Raw genomic sequence first — 15,993 nt, 5'->3', positions numbered from 1 at the left:
CTTTTATAATCAAAAATCGAATAGGCAGAACCCCTCGAATGATAATGGAGATACATATGTAATCGCTTGACTTCAATTAGTCTCCAAAAATGTGGAAAGGGCAATCTAATCTCAGGTAATGCTGATAAGGGACGGCCTTGCATGGTTCCAGTGTTTCTGAAACTGATTTATTCGGGGGGAACTCAAGTCTGTCTGGCTGGGTGCACCATAAATACTTCGATGGCCAAAAACAGAGCAGATCGGATTGGACCGGATCGGTGCAGATCTGTAAACAGAAAGCGTAGCAGAGAGATGGATTTATGAAGAGCCCAATAAGTAAATACAACAAAATTGAAATTACAACAGCAGACAGACAGAATGTGAAATGTATTTTCCGGCAGTGCAATTTAGTAGGACACACACACACACAGATACAGATGCACATATATGTACATATATATGGCTATATATGATGGCCATCTGATTCTTCTGTGTATTTATCTGTATTTTATGTCTGTGTATTTTGTATAGAATGAGCAAAATTTTGCACAGCTTGCCTTTGCCATTTCCAAGAAGTGTAGGCGTGGCTGTGGCGGCTGATGATGAGTTTTTGTGGTGTATGTTTTTAGTTGGAAGAGGCATCGTCGAATCATGGCCAACACACGCACACACAAATGCAGTTACGTCATCGCACTCGTCGCACTCGTTGGGGTTCAATGGTGCGTATGATTAATTTCAGTTGCGACTTTGCTTTGCTTTGCTTTGCTTTACTTTATTTTCTTTCTACTTTGCTTTCGTGTGGAAAAGTGCCACTGCCACTGCAACTGCAACAGTGCCACACTGTGGCCAGTGGCAACTTTGGCAGCAGAAAGAGAAGTTCCCACCAACAACCACAGACTCTAAGTAGCAGAAGTTCAGTTTTGGGTTGCTTTTGCCTTTTCTCTCTACACATTTTCACATTTTCCACTCTCTGTTGGCGGTGGCTGTTGTTGTTGTTGGCCACTTTTGGACATTTAAGCCGCTTTTGGCGTGCGTACAACTTCAAAAGCTGCCACCAACTCGGGCTAACTCTGGTGCTGCCTGCCTGCCTGCCTGCCAGCCTGCCTGCCGCTGCTATTTTTTTTCCTGCTCCAGCTGATTTATGCGCTCGTTTCGTGTATCTGTGTGTAGGCGCTTTTCATGTAATCTGGCGGGTAATCCAAGTGGCCAAAAGCGTGAGAATTCCACACACACAGAGGGACTCGGCGACCGACTTCCGTATCATTTGTGTTCAATCAGCGAACATGCACCAAATTTAACTGCCAGGTGCTGCCGGAGCGCACAGACAGCTGCCCCCAAGTAGCGGCGAGGCGGCAACCCGAGACCAATAGCGGCCAATAGTGGGTGTGAGCCGTTAAGCCTGATCGCTGAAGGTCACAGCAGCAGCAGCCACCAGCACCAGCGGCAGCTGCAGCTGCACCACCAGCCACCACAGCACCACTCTCTCTTTCCACCCAAGCACACACACAGAAATGGTTCTTTTGTTGTGCAGATTTTCTCACGCTGATAAAAGCCCAAAAGAAGTTGGACTCGGAGACACCGAAGAGAAGCAGTGGGCAGTGTGTGGGGGGAGGGAGGAAAAAACTTTGAAGTTGTCGGCTTTCGTGTGGCAGCAACAGCAGCAGCAAAAGGATTCACAACGCTGACAAATGTCAGTCAGGCTCAAATCCCAGTACGTGTCCAAGATAAGCTCCGTCATGAGGATGGGTCTCATCGTCTCGCTAACAACTTTTCTCCAACTCCAACTCCATCACTCTTGCTCCCTCACTCTCTCTGTAACTATGTCTTCTCTGTCTCTGTCTCTGTCTGTCTCTTTTACACTCACACTGTGCTCTCTCGATTGCTGTTTGTTGTTTGTTGTAATGTGCTCATTTTCCTTTTGCGGCATTTCGCTATGAAATTGGGTTAAGTTTGGTTTTGGTTTTGGTCTTTGGTCTTTGGTCAAGATTTTGCTCTAGATTAGGCCAGGTCCGTTATTACTCCGAGTGATGGTGATAATGATGATGATGATGATTGCTTATTATAAAGTTAACCATTACAAAACGTGGCCACTAGCCCACTGCATTTTGTGGATCTATTTTTAGAGCCTCCTGGGCGCGTCTCCATCGCGATAGCCAGCCCTGGCCAAGATGGCGAGACAGAGACGCAGAGCGAGAGAGACCGCTTAGTCATTCCACTTGTTGGCCAAGGCTCTCACCCACACCCACACCCAGAGTAATCCAACGCTGGCTGATCCATTGCCAACTGCTGACTCAAAATACCAATCCCAATCCCAGGCAGTGGCAGAGGCAGAGGCCACGATCTGCAACGTGGGGCACGGGAGAGAATAATGTCGTCAGTGGAAATTGATCGATTTAAAAAGAATTAAGATCATCGGCCACGTTTTGCGGACCTCATCCTGACTCACTGACTTAGTGAACGACTAAGCCGCCCCCGAACTCCATCTCCATCTCCAGGCCCATCTGCAGCTCCATCTGTGCCCCAGCTACGAGTGCAACTTAATTATGGTTTGTTTGCCTTTCGCGCCACCACCGCTGCTGCTGCTGCTCTGATCCCTGACTCCCTGACTCCCTGGATGTCTGTCCGGGTTGTCTGGTGTCTGGGCCTGACTGGGAGGTGCGCTTTGTCATTGCCAAACAATTGCAGCAGCAGCAGCAGTCGTCGTCGTCGATGTCTTCGTTGTTGTCGGCCATGTCTCTTCGCTTGGTTCTGTCTTGGCTGGGTTTGAGTCTGACTGTGGCTCTTGGGTCTGGCCTGCTCTGATGGCTATCAGCAATCAGGCGCTTTGTGCGCCATCCCCATCCCCAGATCCAACTCAAACTCCAAGGGAGCCTCCTGATGAGCAGCAGCAGCAGCAGCAGCAGCCAGGGAAAAACAATTTTGCAGCGAACTTTTAGCCGGTTGCAATTTTCGATTTGCATTAATCAAACAAAAGTCGTAAAAATAATAAGAACAGAAGGAATATAAGCCAGACGGCGATAAGAGATAACACGGAGGCATGGAGGGAGGGAGTGCAAGAGGGAACCCATGGGAGAGTGAGTGAGAGAGGCTGTGAGAGCGGGGCCTATCTTGGCCTTGAGGGAAATCTAGACGTTGCCGCCCACTTGAATGCATTTCACACGCTGTCGCCAAGGGGCAAAAGAAAGAAAATCCAACGCGGCCTTTATCTGCCTCTCTGCAGGCCGAGAGAGTGCATTCTTGTGACGTTTTATCGGAGGCCAGGGACGGACAAACTTCGTTTTGATGCTTGCAATAGTCACATTTAATTTGAGTATTATATGTTTAGTATCAAATATTTAATTGACTCACTGCAACGCCTAAGCAATTGCCAATCGAGAGATGGAGGGCATAAGTTTGATACTCCAACCCTGAAATCTATTCCTATGAAACCTCAAGACAAACACCAGCAGTTTCTATTCTCCCAAATGCCGCTCTGGCCGCTCTCTTTGCTCCCATACTTCATGGCTTATCAGCTTTATCAGTGCCGCATTGTTTGGATTCACACGCCCCCAACAACAGAAGAACAACAAAGAAACACAAGAGAGAGAGATGCAGAAAGAGAGAGAGGTATTTGGTGAGAGCGCTGAAATTTACATAAATATCCATCCCAACAAATATTTGCATAACATTTTGACAGTTTCGTGAAAAACATGCCAAGAGGTGGTCCCAAACAATCACACGTACGAGTACGAGTACGAGTAGTACCCACAATAATAACAAGTAGCAGCGTAGCCTGTGTGGCAGGAAAAGCAGTAGCTAGTGTGGCACTAACAGTAACTCTATTATCAACAGCTCCTCTCTATGGCTACGTCATCTGTCACCCACTCTGTTGTCGCATACCCCAGCATCAGCATCAGCCACAGAAACAGCCACAGCCTCAATCCTCATCCTCATCATCGTCACGTGAATCGCATGGAAAGTTTGTGACGTTGTTTTTGAAGACGACAAAGAATTTATCAGAAACGACACAAGATTGTAAATCAATTGGACGATGATGTCACAGCAGGGGGTGATGCACTGCGCTGGAAGTGCCTGCGCAGAGATAAGATTGGGATTAAAGTGACATTTTTGTATGGTGTTCGTACGCGGAGCCTTGACAGCCTTAACCTCTCTTCCGATTGATAGATTATGAGTATCTTTGTTGTGTGGAAGTAGTAGACAAATGTTAGATAACAGAAGAGACAACCAACGTAATGCAAGAGATTGTTGGTGCAAATTACGCAAATGTAGTTATTTTTAAAGGTATTCTTTTAGCTTAAAAGTTAGATTATTCCCAGCGGAATTATGGTTCCAATTTTAGCATCATCTAAATTCATTTTTACATAGAAATATCACACATGTGTACGTGTATGCTGTGTGGGAAGCTAAGAAAGTGGTTTCCCCTATAAATTATATGCCGCAGACTTTTATCACACTCCCTGCAGTAAAGTTGAAGCTCTCCATGGCTTTGTGTTATCACAAGCAGCAGCAGTAGCAACATTGGCAATAGCTCCACCAGCATTAGCAGTGCTTCTAACAGCTGGCAGATTGATAAGCCACCTGCAAGGCAAAGAACATTAGTCAGAGGAACGTGAGAAATTATTCCCGACTGATAACAGTGGGAAGAAGATAGATACTAGTACAGAGAGTAGATACACATATCTGCACATACAGAGCGTGCTGTTCATTATGTTGGTTTTGGGTTTGCAATAGAATGGGTTTGGGTTTGGGGTTGGAGATCTTGTTTGGCGGAACAGCTGGGCGCACAGATTCGCCAGTTCGCGGATGAACCACCGCGACTGTGACTACACGAAAGCAAAGAAAAATAGAGCAGCGGCAAACAAAGAAAGCAAAAGCCAAATAAACAAAACAAATGCGAGCGCTATGAAAAAAGAGGTAGACTGAACAGAGCAGAACAGAGCAGAAGAAAACAGCACCAGAACCGAACCGAACTGATGCTAAGGCTGAGGCCTGAGGCACAATTTGTTGGCATTTAGAGGCAGAGGCAGAGATCCAATTGATGCCGCTGCTGCTGCTGCTGATGTTGCATTGGGGGCCAGGCCAGCGATCTTCGCTCACTTGACTTAATTAAACGCTACAGACAGACGGACAGACGCACAGACAGAAGCCACAGTGGGTAAAAATACATATCAAAGGGGAAGTTCAGATCAGGTAATGGGGGACTGGGACTGCGGCTGGGACTGGCTGTGCTCTGGGGTGCTCAAGGGGTCTAGCTGTGGGGCATAATGCTTCGCTTATCGCTTATCTCGGTATAGATTACCCGTACACTTTGCGGTTCTTCATGAAAATAAGCATCAGAGTGGATACTGGATACTGGATCTCGGCAGATTCAGATTCGCATTCAGATTCTGAATGCGTTCTGTGATGTTTTTCTGCTTTGCATGGGATTTTCCCCCCATTTACATGGCCCACGAAAATGATTGTTGTTGTTGTCTCTATATTTGCTTGAGTTGTCAGCGCCAGCGACAAAAAAACGTTGAACGTGGAACGTGGAACGTGGAAAGGCAGCGCTTCAAAGGAAATCACATTGCGTATACGCAATGAGCAAATAAACAAGACGACAAGAGGCACCAACAAAAAAAACAAAACAAAAACCAACCAGAAGAGAATCGCAAACAAACATGGACAAAATCGACGGAAGCCAAATGGCGACAACGTTGCCAGTGCTGTCGTTGTTGTCGTTTGTCGTTTTTTGCCATTTTCTAGTTTTATTAGTTCTGCCAGCATTTTGGCCACACGTGCCAGCCATCCATCCATGCATACATCTATCCATCCATCTCCCTAGTCCCCAGAACTTGTGACTCGCGAAAATGTGTTTTCCTCCCTGACTTTCCGGCTGCGTCCATGGGCTGTGTGTGTGTGTTTATGTATTGGAACAACATCATTTGACTGTTTGCTGCCTGCCGCTTGATGGAAAACGAATCTAAAGATATGGCATGGCCAAGGGGAAAGGGCAATGAGGCTGTGTGATATCTCACTCGGGGATTGGTATTCTGTCAGGCTTTCAGATTCAGCTTCTTTTCTTTTCATAATTTTCTTTAGCTTCTGGTGTATCATGTTTCCTTTTGAAATGCCATCAAAAGGCTTTTAAAAGTACCTCTATGTATCGTTGCTAAAGGTATGCGAAATAGACAGCCCAAAATGTTCTCTCGTCAAATATGTGCAGCAGTGAGTGAAGTTCTTTTAGGCAAGATCATGGCAGATCCACAGTCATAGAATACCCGTGAACAACCTGTTGTCGATTGTCGGTTCCGTTTGGTTATCTGTCCGTAAAGGCCATTGCATTGCATTTTTTTATGGCGACAATCGGCGCCGGTGAGCAATTGTTTGCCATTGCCTAGGCCAACACGACGAATGAGCAATGCTTCCTTCCATTCCCCATTATTGACACTCCACCCACTTACGGCTATGCTTATCTCTCTGGAGGTGTAATCATGCAAATATTTTATTATCAGAGCGTTTACTGAAGTGAATTGAAGTGTTCCTTCGGGCCAAACACCCCACCAGCTCTGCAGATGGGGGGCGCGTGCTGCAATTACGCGTACGATTAAAATAAGACAAATAAGATAGTGTGTGGGTAATGTATGTCTGTGCTTGAGTGTGCGAGTGGTGCTCGTATTTGTTTATGGGCCGATAAATCACTTCACTGGACTCTATTCGAGAGAATCCAGCAATGACACAATGTCGCGGGCCAATGAAAATGAATCAAATATAATCACATAAATAACATTCAAATCATAAATAACCAACGAGTGGAAGAGAGCGGCAAAGAGCGAGCGGGGAGAACTGAGTGAAGGAAAATTTATATGAATTTTATTTTTTGGAAAAACTTCCGCTGACAGCAGTGTCAGTGGCACCCGAAGCAGCAGCAGCAGCAGCAGCAGCAGCAGCCGTGGCAGCGGCATCTTCTGAGCCGAATGTGGGTCACCAGCGAAGCTGCCAAAATAAATTGTCTCTTATTCCGCCACTCGGCATCCGTGGCATCCGAATATTGGGAAAATTATATATTTTCCGAGAAAAGATAATAAGCAAAAGTGCATTTGGGGATAAACCCAAAAGCCCAACGAGCGAACAATGATCGAAGCGCCATAATGACTATGCAAATGGATGGAATGGGTGGAGTGCAGTGGAGTGGACTGAGGGGTATGACTATGAATATGAATGGCGGCGATGAGTTCGCAGGCAATTTGGCTTGACAGATGGCGCCAGTCGGCGTGTCGAATGCAATTTTTGCTGATTAATTCAATGCAAACGGATTTAATAACCCAATCCCCGCGATCTCCTCGATCCCCTGACATCCCACATTGCAATGCGATAACCACATGCTACTGCTACTGCTGCATGTTTCCGTAGTGTCCCCAAGTTCCCCTCTTCTGTCCCGCTTTTCACCATTTTCCTCGGCGACTCGTTGATGGATTTGCATGAATCATTGGCGGCCGCGTCACGCTCGAGAGGGCACAAATGAAATGAAATGAAATGAAATGCAAAAAAAAAAAGTATACAAGAAGAAATATTATTTGAAATATGAAAAGTTATTTTAATGCGTCTTGTCGCTGCCTGTCTCCGTCTCCGTCTCCGTCTGCGTCTCTGTCTCTGTCTGTCCCCCCTCCTGAGTGTCTCCTCTCCTGCTCCGGCTGTGTGCTAAATTTGGGGAGCAGGCAACAGCAACTGACGACAGTTTTCCTACGTTTGCTTTTGGCTTGGCTGCTTGGCTGCTTGGTTGTGTTTGCTGCTTCCTCTCGCAGTTGCTGGCTGTTGTGCCAGACTTTTCCGGAAGCGCGGCGCGACAGCAGCAGCCGGCTTTGACGTAGGCACTGGCCATAGTTGTTGTTGACGCACTCGTGGCATAAGAAAATACCCCATTGGCGAAGAGGCCAATGAGCCCTGGGGCTGGAGTGTATCGAATTTCAGGGCAGAACTAAGCAAATATGCACAAAATCCATCTTGGCATCTATTTTCCAGTTAATGTATGTTCTTCTTGGAGCAGAAATCAAGGAAACACTTTTGTTAAATATCCTTTTTATATTACAAATCAAAGCCAAGTTCCCCAGTTGATCCATCGGGAGCGATGGCCATTCGAATGAAGCCTCCAATGGCATTCCAATGGCAATGCCCATTCCGATTCTCCCAAAAGACCAATGGCCTGAGGAGTCGCTCTGTATACGTACAATACAATATTTTTTAAGCGCATAATTAAGTCATAATAAGACTGGTGGAGGTGGTTGGGGGAGGCTGGTTGACGAGGGCCAGGCCAATATGATATGCCAATTTTTGTCCGAACACATGGAGAAGGCAAATAAAATGTTCATCTTATTATTCTGTGCGGGGATTTCGGGGCAAATCAAAGCGTGAGCTGCAGGGAGAGCAAAGGGAGTTTGAGTTGAGTTGCTTTGGTTTGGTGGTCATGACAATTGTCAACTTGTTTTGCGTGTGCTCTGCCTCTGTGTGTATCTGTGTGTCTGTGTGGTGCTGCCTTCAATTCTTAATCGCCTTGTGAGTCGTCGTTTCGGGTCTCTGCCACTCTCACACACAGACACATGAGGGACAGTGGGACAGAGAGACAGAGGGACAGAGAGGGACAACAGACAATTTGGGAGCGTGAGAAAGTGGCGCGCACAATTAAAATGCTGCTTTATGGCCCGACGCTGGGCCCCAACATAAATTATAAACAATAATTTATCTTTGAATATATGTATACTCGAGCGTTTTGATAGAATAAATACACCTATCCATATAAACATCTATCTATATATCCATCATATGCGAGTATACATATGTATGTACATTCATATAAATATATCAAAAAAATCCCAGACCAGACCTCTGTCTGGCCACGCGATCCTCGTCGCATAAATTACCATTCGTTCGGCTTTAAATCAGCGCAAATTTTTCGCAGACTGCTTGGAACTTTGCGCATCTGTATCTGATAGATACACCGGCATACGTACACTTGTGTGTGTATTGCATAATGAAACACACAGTAGAAATGCATTTCCCTGGCCGCGCACACCCACCGCCCAGAGCAGTGCAGTGCCAGTGCCACCCACCTCAGAGCAGAGTATAACAGAAGCCCCGAAAATAGATCGACCAATCGATGAATGATCATGATCATCAGGGTATGAATCACTGAATCACTGGGACAGCGCACGCAGATCTCGATTAGCATGTGACGAGTACTTGGACACTCACTGCGCCCCTCACGGCACCCTCCCCGGCTCATGGGACACGTGATATGGCGGCTAATTTAGGCACTTGACAGCGCGGGGGAGTGGCAGATAGCCACTCGAGACAGAGACAGGCACAAAGACAATGGGCAGTGGGCAGAGACAGAGGCAGAGGCAAGTTTCATTGCCAATTCGATGGCATGAGTCAGTGGTGCAATTGGCTAACTCATATATCAGCGGAATGTGGTGCTAGTTCTATTGATAAAGACTGCAAGACTATGGGACACGTGATGGAAAGTGCTAATAGTCAGAGCTGATTCAGTTGTCTAAGGTCTGAGAGCGATAGGCGGCAACATTCCAGAACATTCGATAATTACAAACTGCAAACAATAAATTATAAATAATAGGAGGATCCAACAAACATCCCCCAGCGCTTTTCTTTGAATCATATAATGGCTTCCTCTTTTCGCACCAACATCACAGCCTGACCAATTTTCCAGTCCGTAAATCGGTGCTGTCCGAAAGTCGCAGACAAATTAAATTTTGTGTTTAACGATCTCCGAAGAAGCTACCCAAGAACCAACATACGCGACGATCATAAAAAAATAAAGAGGAAATTTAACTTAAAGAATCTCAATAATTTCTATTTTGCTATTTTGTTTATGGGCAGTCTGGGAATATACAATACAAACGCGTATCCTAGTATTTAGTATACTTCGTACGGCACATAAACAAAGGTGAAAAAGTTGTGGAAAATTCCCCACCCAAGGTGTACCCAAAGATATTTAGCTAACGAATAAAAACTCAGCAATGGAAATGCATAGCCTAATGTTTTGTTTGGTGTTCCTTACAGCACAGAACGCATCGATCACGTCGATCACCTCGGTGCCGAACAACACGACCATCGACCATGGCCGGGAGCTGCGGATCATTTGCAAGGTGTCCGGCCAGCCGCCGCCGAAGGTCACCTGGTTCAAGGATGACAAGTCCATCAATCGCAAGCGCAACGTTTACCAATTCAAGCATCACAAGTAAGCATCACAATGTACTCATCTCTGAATTCTGATTCCTAAACTTTGAACCAACTTTGTAGAAGACGCTCCGAGCTGATTGTGCGCTCCTTCAATAGTTCCTCCGATGCGGGCAAGTACGAGTGCCGTGCCAAGAACAAAGTCAGCAAGGCGATCATCAAGCGCCGCATCATGATCAATGCCTATCCAGGTGAGTGCTTGAGTGGAGGTGCTCTGGCTGCTGTCTCATGTGGGTGGCTGGCTGTGCGTCCATGTGGCTGTTGCGACACTTTTGCTGGTTGATCTACAGATTCGGAATGCTCCAATTCGTTTCTAATTTATGGGCACATTCGAAGGCGACCAGCACGGACCAGCACACCCCCAGCAAGACATCAGCATACACAGCATAAATTCCGTGTAAATCATTTTATTAATAATATTAATTCCGTTTCGAATCGTTTCAGTTGCCTCTCGGCCGGACCAGACGCGCAGCTCGGGCACCCCCTGCCACTTCACCGACTTTTGCTTCCACGGCGGCACCTGCATGCTGATCCCGGATCTGAACGAGTTCTACTGCAAGTGAGTACATATATTTGTATTAGAGGAGCGTAGTCTCCGACTACAGCTACGCTTGGGGCTGTTTCGATGTGGGTCTCCTCGTCTCTCTCCCAATCTGCTGCTGCACTATCTGTGTGTGTTTGTGTGTGTGTGTGTGTGTATGGAACTATCCTGAGACTCGTCCGTGTGTTTTTGTGTGTGATCCCTAACTCAAGTGGTTTTTCTTTTTGTTTGGGACCTGATAAACCCACGCTCATGTGTCAGCTGATAAAGGCAGCTCTCCCATCCCTTTCGCAGAGTCCCCCTGTTCTCTATATATATCTTGTAATATTTTGGCATCGCATTACAACCAGACGAGACGGGAGAGCAATTAAAAGGCAACAAATTTGTTGAGGATCGGGCGCTGATGCTCAGCCTGAGGCTGATGCTGATGCTGGGAAAGAGTTCTCCAGACAAGACCCAAAATGCAAACCGCATGAGTGTGAGCGTGAGTGTATGAGTGCAATGTGAATAATGTCTTTCAGCGCCTCGTTTTATCCATGTGTGTGTGAGTGTGTATAAGCAAGCCGATTCGATTCGATTCGATTGAATCCCATCCATTCCAGTGGCATCCCAAAAAAAAACGCATTTCACTTGGAATAAAAAATATACTATATATTTTTTTATTTTGGGGGAGTACCAATGGGGGAAAATGAATTTCCATTTCCATGCCATAAACTGCCAGAGTGCTCTTTCCCTTTTTTTGCTAAAAATCGTTTCATACACTTCATTTGTTTGTTCTTTTGTTTATATTTAAGTGGTCTGCCGAATGTTGCAACGCAGTTCATGGCCATTTCCCCTTGGTTTTACCCATTATTCCTTTTCCTTTTCCCATTTTCCCCACAATATGTTCATATATGCACACTGAAAGTGTAAAAAAGCGAAAGTGAAATACAATTTATACTAATATTCATCTCTCAACTTTCTTTTTTGTGTCTTTCAGTTGCGCGAATGGATACTTCGGCGAACGTTGCGAGAACAATAGGCTCGAGAGTAGGTACAGCAATAATCCCCAATCTTGCGAGAATTATCATGGAGGTTTTTACTGCTAAAATAGGCACTTCTATAGCATCGATTGTTTTAGATCGAGTCTCATCGCGACAAATCGAAACTGAAACGAAAAACAAACAAACAAACAAGAGAATAAACACAACTCAAATCAAATGAATAAACAAATTAAATCAAATCGAACCGAACTCAGTGCCCATACCAAAATAATTATTAACTAAACATAATCTCCAAGTGTATAGAAGCGAAGCCAACGAAATTACCCCACAGCACAGCACATTTCACCATTATCCTTCATCCATTGTCCCTTCAAAAGAAAAACAATTAAAGAAAAACAGAAACAAGAAAGCGAAATAAACCAAATATAGTTGATAGAGCGACACTCACACACACTCACACAGAAAGTACAAATAAAGTATGCGAAATCGGATCCGAATCATAGAACCACTGTCCCCGAAACCACACTCCACAAGTCCAGTCCCCCCTTCCTACCTGCTACCCGCCCTGCTATCAGTCAAACTAAAAGTTTTATTAGAGAACACATTCCAAAAAGCAACAAAGTAAAGTCTTAAAAACGAAACGAAACGAAACAATAAATAACTAACAAAGTTGTTCAAATAAATAACAAATAAATACGAATAAAAACAAAGGGTGCTATAGAAGGTTTATTTTAAATAGTTTTTTAAATAGAAACTTAATTTAATATCAAACTCACTCATCACACACACCAACACACACACACACATACACACAATCGATTAAAAGTTAAAAACAGCAAAAACAAAACAAAATTATGAAGCAACACTCTGACAGACGGACAGACGGACGAACGGACGGACATGATGGACAATCGGACAGATTGACGGACACTACAACTACGAGGATAGGATATCCCCAATGCGAAACACAGAAACTTATCGAATCTTGTTCAATACTCACACAAAAAACACACACTCATACAAACAAAATGAATATCAAGGATGAATAACAATGAATAAACAGAGGCTCTCTTATGTTAGATACACAAACAAACACTCAACACAACACACATAACAACAAAACATACATTTACCCTATACATAGAGGAACATTTGCAACAAATGGCAACACAACACTCATCCACAAAAAGCAATGTACTGAAACAAAAAGCGAATACGAATCAATTCGGAAAACGGGAACTGAATTTTGTTTTGTTTTCGATCAAAGTATTTTGTAGTTGGCAAATTATCCACAAATTAATGAAAACTCTCTATTCAGCGATGTAACCCACATGAATAACAAACAATACAACAATAATTAATGATTTGCGATTAATTTTAGTTCTTATGTACTCGTTGTTAGACATCATATTAACCCTTTGGCTGTAGATTTTGACAAACCGAGACACCAATTCAAACAAATACCAAACAACTTCATTCTGCTCCCTGTTAACTTTTATTTGGTGGTTGTTGTTTTTTCTTAAATATTCATTTGTAATTTTTCTTTTGACTAATCTCTGCATTTCCGATTGGGTAACTCTGTTCACTATTATTCCCTAGTTTGTGCTCGTCTCGTTCAAAAAGTTCCGCCGCACCAGAGAGAACTTGAGCCTGTTTCTGTTTCCAAGTGCATATTTTCCGAATCGGATGCTTTCTCTCTCAACATCTCTCTGCATCCCTCTGCATGGAATTCATTCTTTCGAGAGCGCATTTGATGCTTGTAGTTGCCCCCCTTTTGTAATTCTTCTTTTACCTTTTTGTGGAAACGGTTTTAGCCAGCTAATAGTTAAACGTAAAATGAAACGGAAAGCAAAGATGGAAGATTAATTTTTAATTTTTATTTATAATTTAATCTCTTCACAGATATTTTGTTGCAATCTACGGCCAAATACAATACATACCCTAAATAACGACTATTAATGCATAGAGTTTTGTTTTATTATTTTTATGATTTTTATAAACGAAAAAAAAACAGAAACGAAAACGAAAAGCAATCCCGCAATCCAACAACGTCGACAATTGTAATTTTTTTATTATACCGAAAAATTAGTTAATTTGTTGCACCGTCAGATTAAGCCCAAAATCCGAATGCAATGCCATTTACCATTCACACAATTTGCGACTACAAAAAATTGTAAACACTTCAAAATACTCGTACTTGGGTGCCTCCTCGTCCCCTGAGTGTCCCATCTTTTCCAAAGTCAAAAGATACAGATACAGATCCAGACTGACTTTTGCCTATAGGTTCTGTTTGAGAATAATTTGAAAATGAAATGCTGAAACTAAAACGAAATCTGAATCTGAACTTATGAACTAAATTATTTTATTGCAAAGAAACGATCAAGGATTGATATTTGTTGAAATTTGTAAAGCGGAAAGCGAAAATCATAACCAATTTTGACCCTGAACCGACTGTCACTGACACTGTTGCGCTTTTGTTGTTGTATCATAGACATTAAAGAAAGAGATCCAAGCTTGACGTAGCCGAGAACTTTGTAATAAATCCTGTAAATATCTCTCGTTTTAAAACTAACGTTAAGTTTTGTGTACATTTCAACTAAGTTAATGCCACCAGCCCTTCTTTAACCATAATTTATTGTTGTATTTAATTACACCTAAATTATAAATTTGTATCTTTAAGCTCACACGCACAAACACACAACACCATCACTCACACACACAAACACACTATAAAGCTACTTAATTTCGAAATATTTTTATTTTTTATATTTATTTTATTTGTCCTCGTTTCTAATTTTGCATAAATTTGAACACCGAAATGAAAACATGTACTATGTATAATTGCAAATTTAGTTATGTTTTTTTTTCTCACTGTGTATGTTGACATCAGTTTTTATGGCTAGGCGTAAACGAGATTATTTATAGTTTTATTCGTAAGTGGAAAATTTTTTATATATTTAATTATTGAAAGATTTATACCAAAAATACCATGTAAAGTTTAATTTTAATTTAAAACAAAATATTAAACAAACAGAAAAACCAACAAAAAAACCAACAAAACAAACAAAACGATGCGTAAGAGAAAAAAAACTTCATTAAAAATTTGCAAATAATTCAAATACAAAATGGATTGCTTTTTGATTTGGTTTTGATGCCCTTTTATTTTCCAACTGCCTGCGGCTTCTTCTTTTCGTTTGATTTAGTGGAAAACAAATTATTCTTTTGCTCTTGGTAATGTTATTTTTACCCCGCCCGCTTTTCCCAAAAAATAGGCAGCAACTAAAGCTACGAGCCAGGGTTTGAATTTAATATTTATATATGAGGCTAATTATCCCTTGGCTAAATATTGTCTTCGTTTTGTCTCTCGACAGGCGAGAACTTCAACCCTTGATGGACATAAGGAGTCTAGCCGGAAAATGATAAGCTTGATTAGTTTGCGTAAAGAAATGGATCTCATGCTTAGTTTTAGTTTACAAGAAGACGGCTAATAAAATTTGGAATTTGTTGCAAAGCATTTCTTTTTTGTCTTGAGCTAATAAATAATGAATGTATTCAAAAAATGGGAATCTTTCGCGGTTCATTTACTCTGCTCCGTTTCGATTACATGCACTTTTTTTAAACTTACACATTTCCTCGTCAGGTGTCTCTGTTGCTAATAACATAAATGTGTAGATAATGTGTAGCGGTAGTTTTGTGCGATAGACGGCATTGATCGATAGTGGCCAACTTATTTTTACCATCTTTAGCTCCCTTGTATGTTTTTGCAACACTAGTTGCCAAACTAAAAACAGGGTGACCATTAAAGATATATTACCTTAAATCGGATAAAATTATAGTTCTTCTTCTTTTCGTTTGATTTAGTGGAAAACAAATTATTCTTTTGCTCTTGGTAATGTTATTTTTACCCCGCCCGCTTTTCCCAAAAAATAGGCAGCAACTAAAGCTACGAGCCAGGGTTTGAATTTAATATTTATATATGAGGCTAATTATCCCTTGGCTAAATATTGTCTTCGTTTTGTCTCTCGACAGGCGAGAACTTCAACCCTTGATGGACATAAGGAGTCTAGCCGGAAAATGATAAGCTTGATTAGTTTGCGTAAAGAAATGGATCTCATGCTTAGTTTTAGTTTACAAACAAGACGGCTAATAAAATTTGGAATTTGTTGCAAAGCATTTCTTTTTTGTCTTGAGCTAATAAATAATGAATGTATTCAAAAAATGGGAATCTTTCGCGGTTCATTTACTCTGCTCCGTTTC

The 15,993-nt window shown here is 42.7% G+C and overlaps 1 protein-coding gene across 4 annotated transcripts in view; it reads left to right on the top strand.

The window, feature by feature from the left end:
• Window positions 1-15,247, top strand: part of LOC117895489 (protein vein) — a 33,969-nt gene extending 18,722 nt beyond the window's left edge. Inside the window, exons 2-6 of one of the 4 annotated variants that reach the window (XM_034803183.1) lie at window positions 10,036-10,213; window positions 10,276-10,403; window positions 10,657-10,771; window positions 11,733-11,782; window positions 15,108-15,247. In XM_034803183.1, coding sequence (XP_034659074.1) covers window positions 10,036-10,213; window positions 10,276-10,403; window positions 10,657-10,771; window positions 11,733-11,782; window positions 15,108-15,127 — 491 coding nt within the window. In that variant the 3' untranslated portion in view covers window positions 15,128-15,247. Of the gene's footprint in view, window positions 1-10,035; window positions 10,214-10,275; window positions 10,404-10,656; window positions 10,772-11,732; window positions 12,944-13,638; window positions 14,732-15,107 lie in introns of those variants that run through there. The other 3 variants (XM_034803182.1, XM_034803181.1, XM_034803184.1) reach the window with 3 other exon arrangements.
• The last annotated feature ends 746 nt before the right edge of the window (window positions 15,248-15,993 follow it).

The sequence above is a fragment of the Drosophila subobscura genome, chromosome J (assembly GCF_008121235.1).
Source record: "Drosophila subobscura isolate 14011-0131.10 chromosome J, UCBerk_Dsub_1.0, whole genome shotgun sequence".
Lineage (NCBI taxonomy): Eukaryota > Metazoa > Arthropoda > Insecta > Diptera > Drosophilidae > Drosophila > Drosophila subobscura.
The sequence above is the reverse complement of the archived record's forward strand: the minus strand, read 5'-3'. Positions and strand labels throughout refer to the sequence as shown.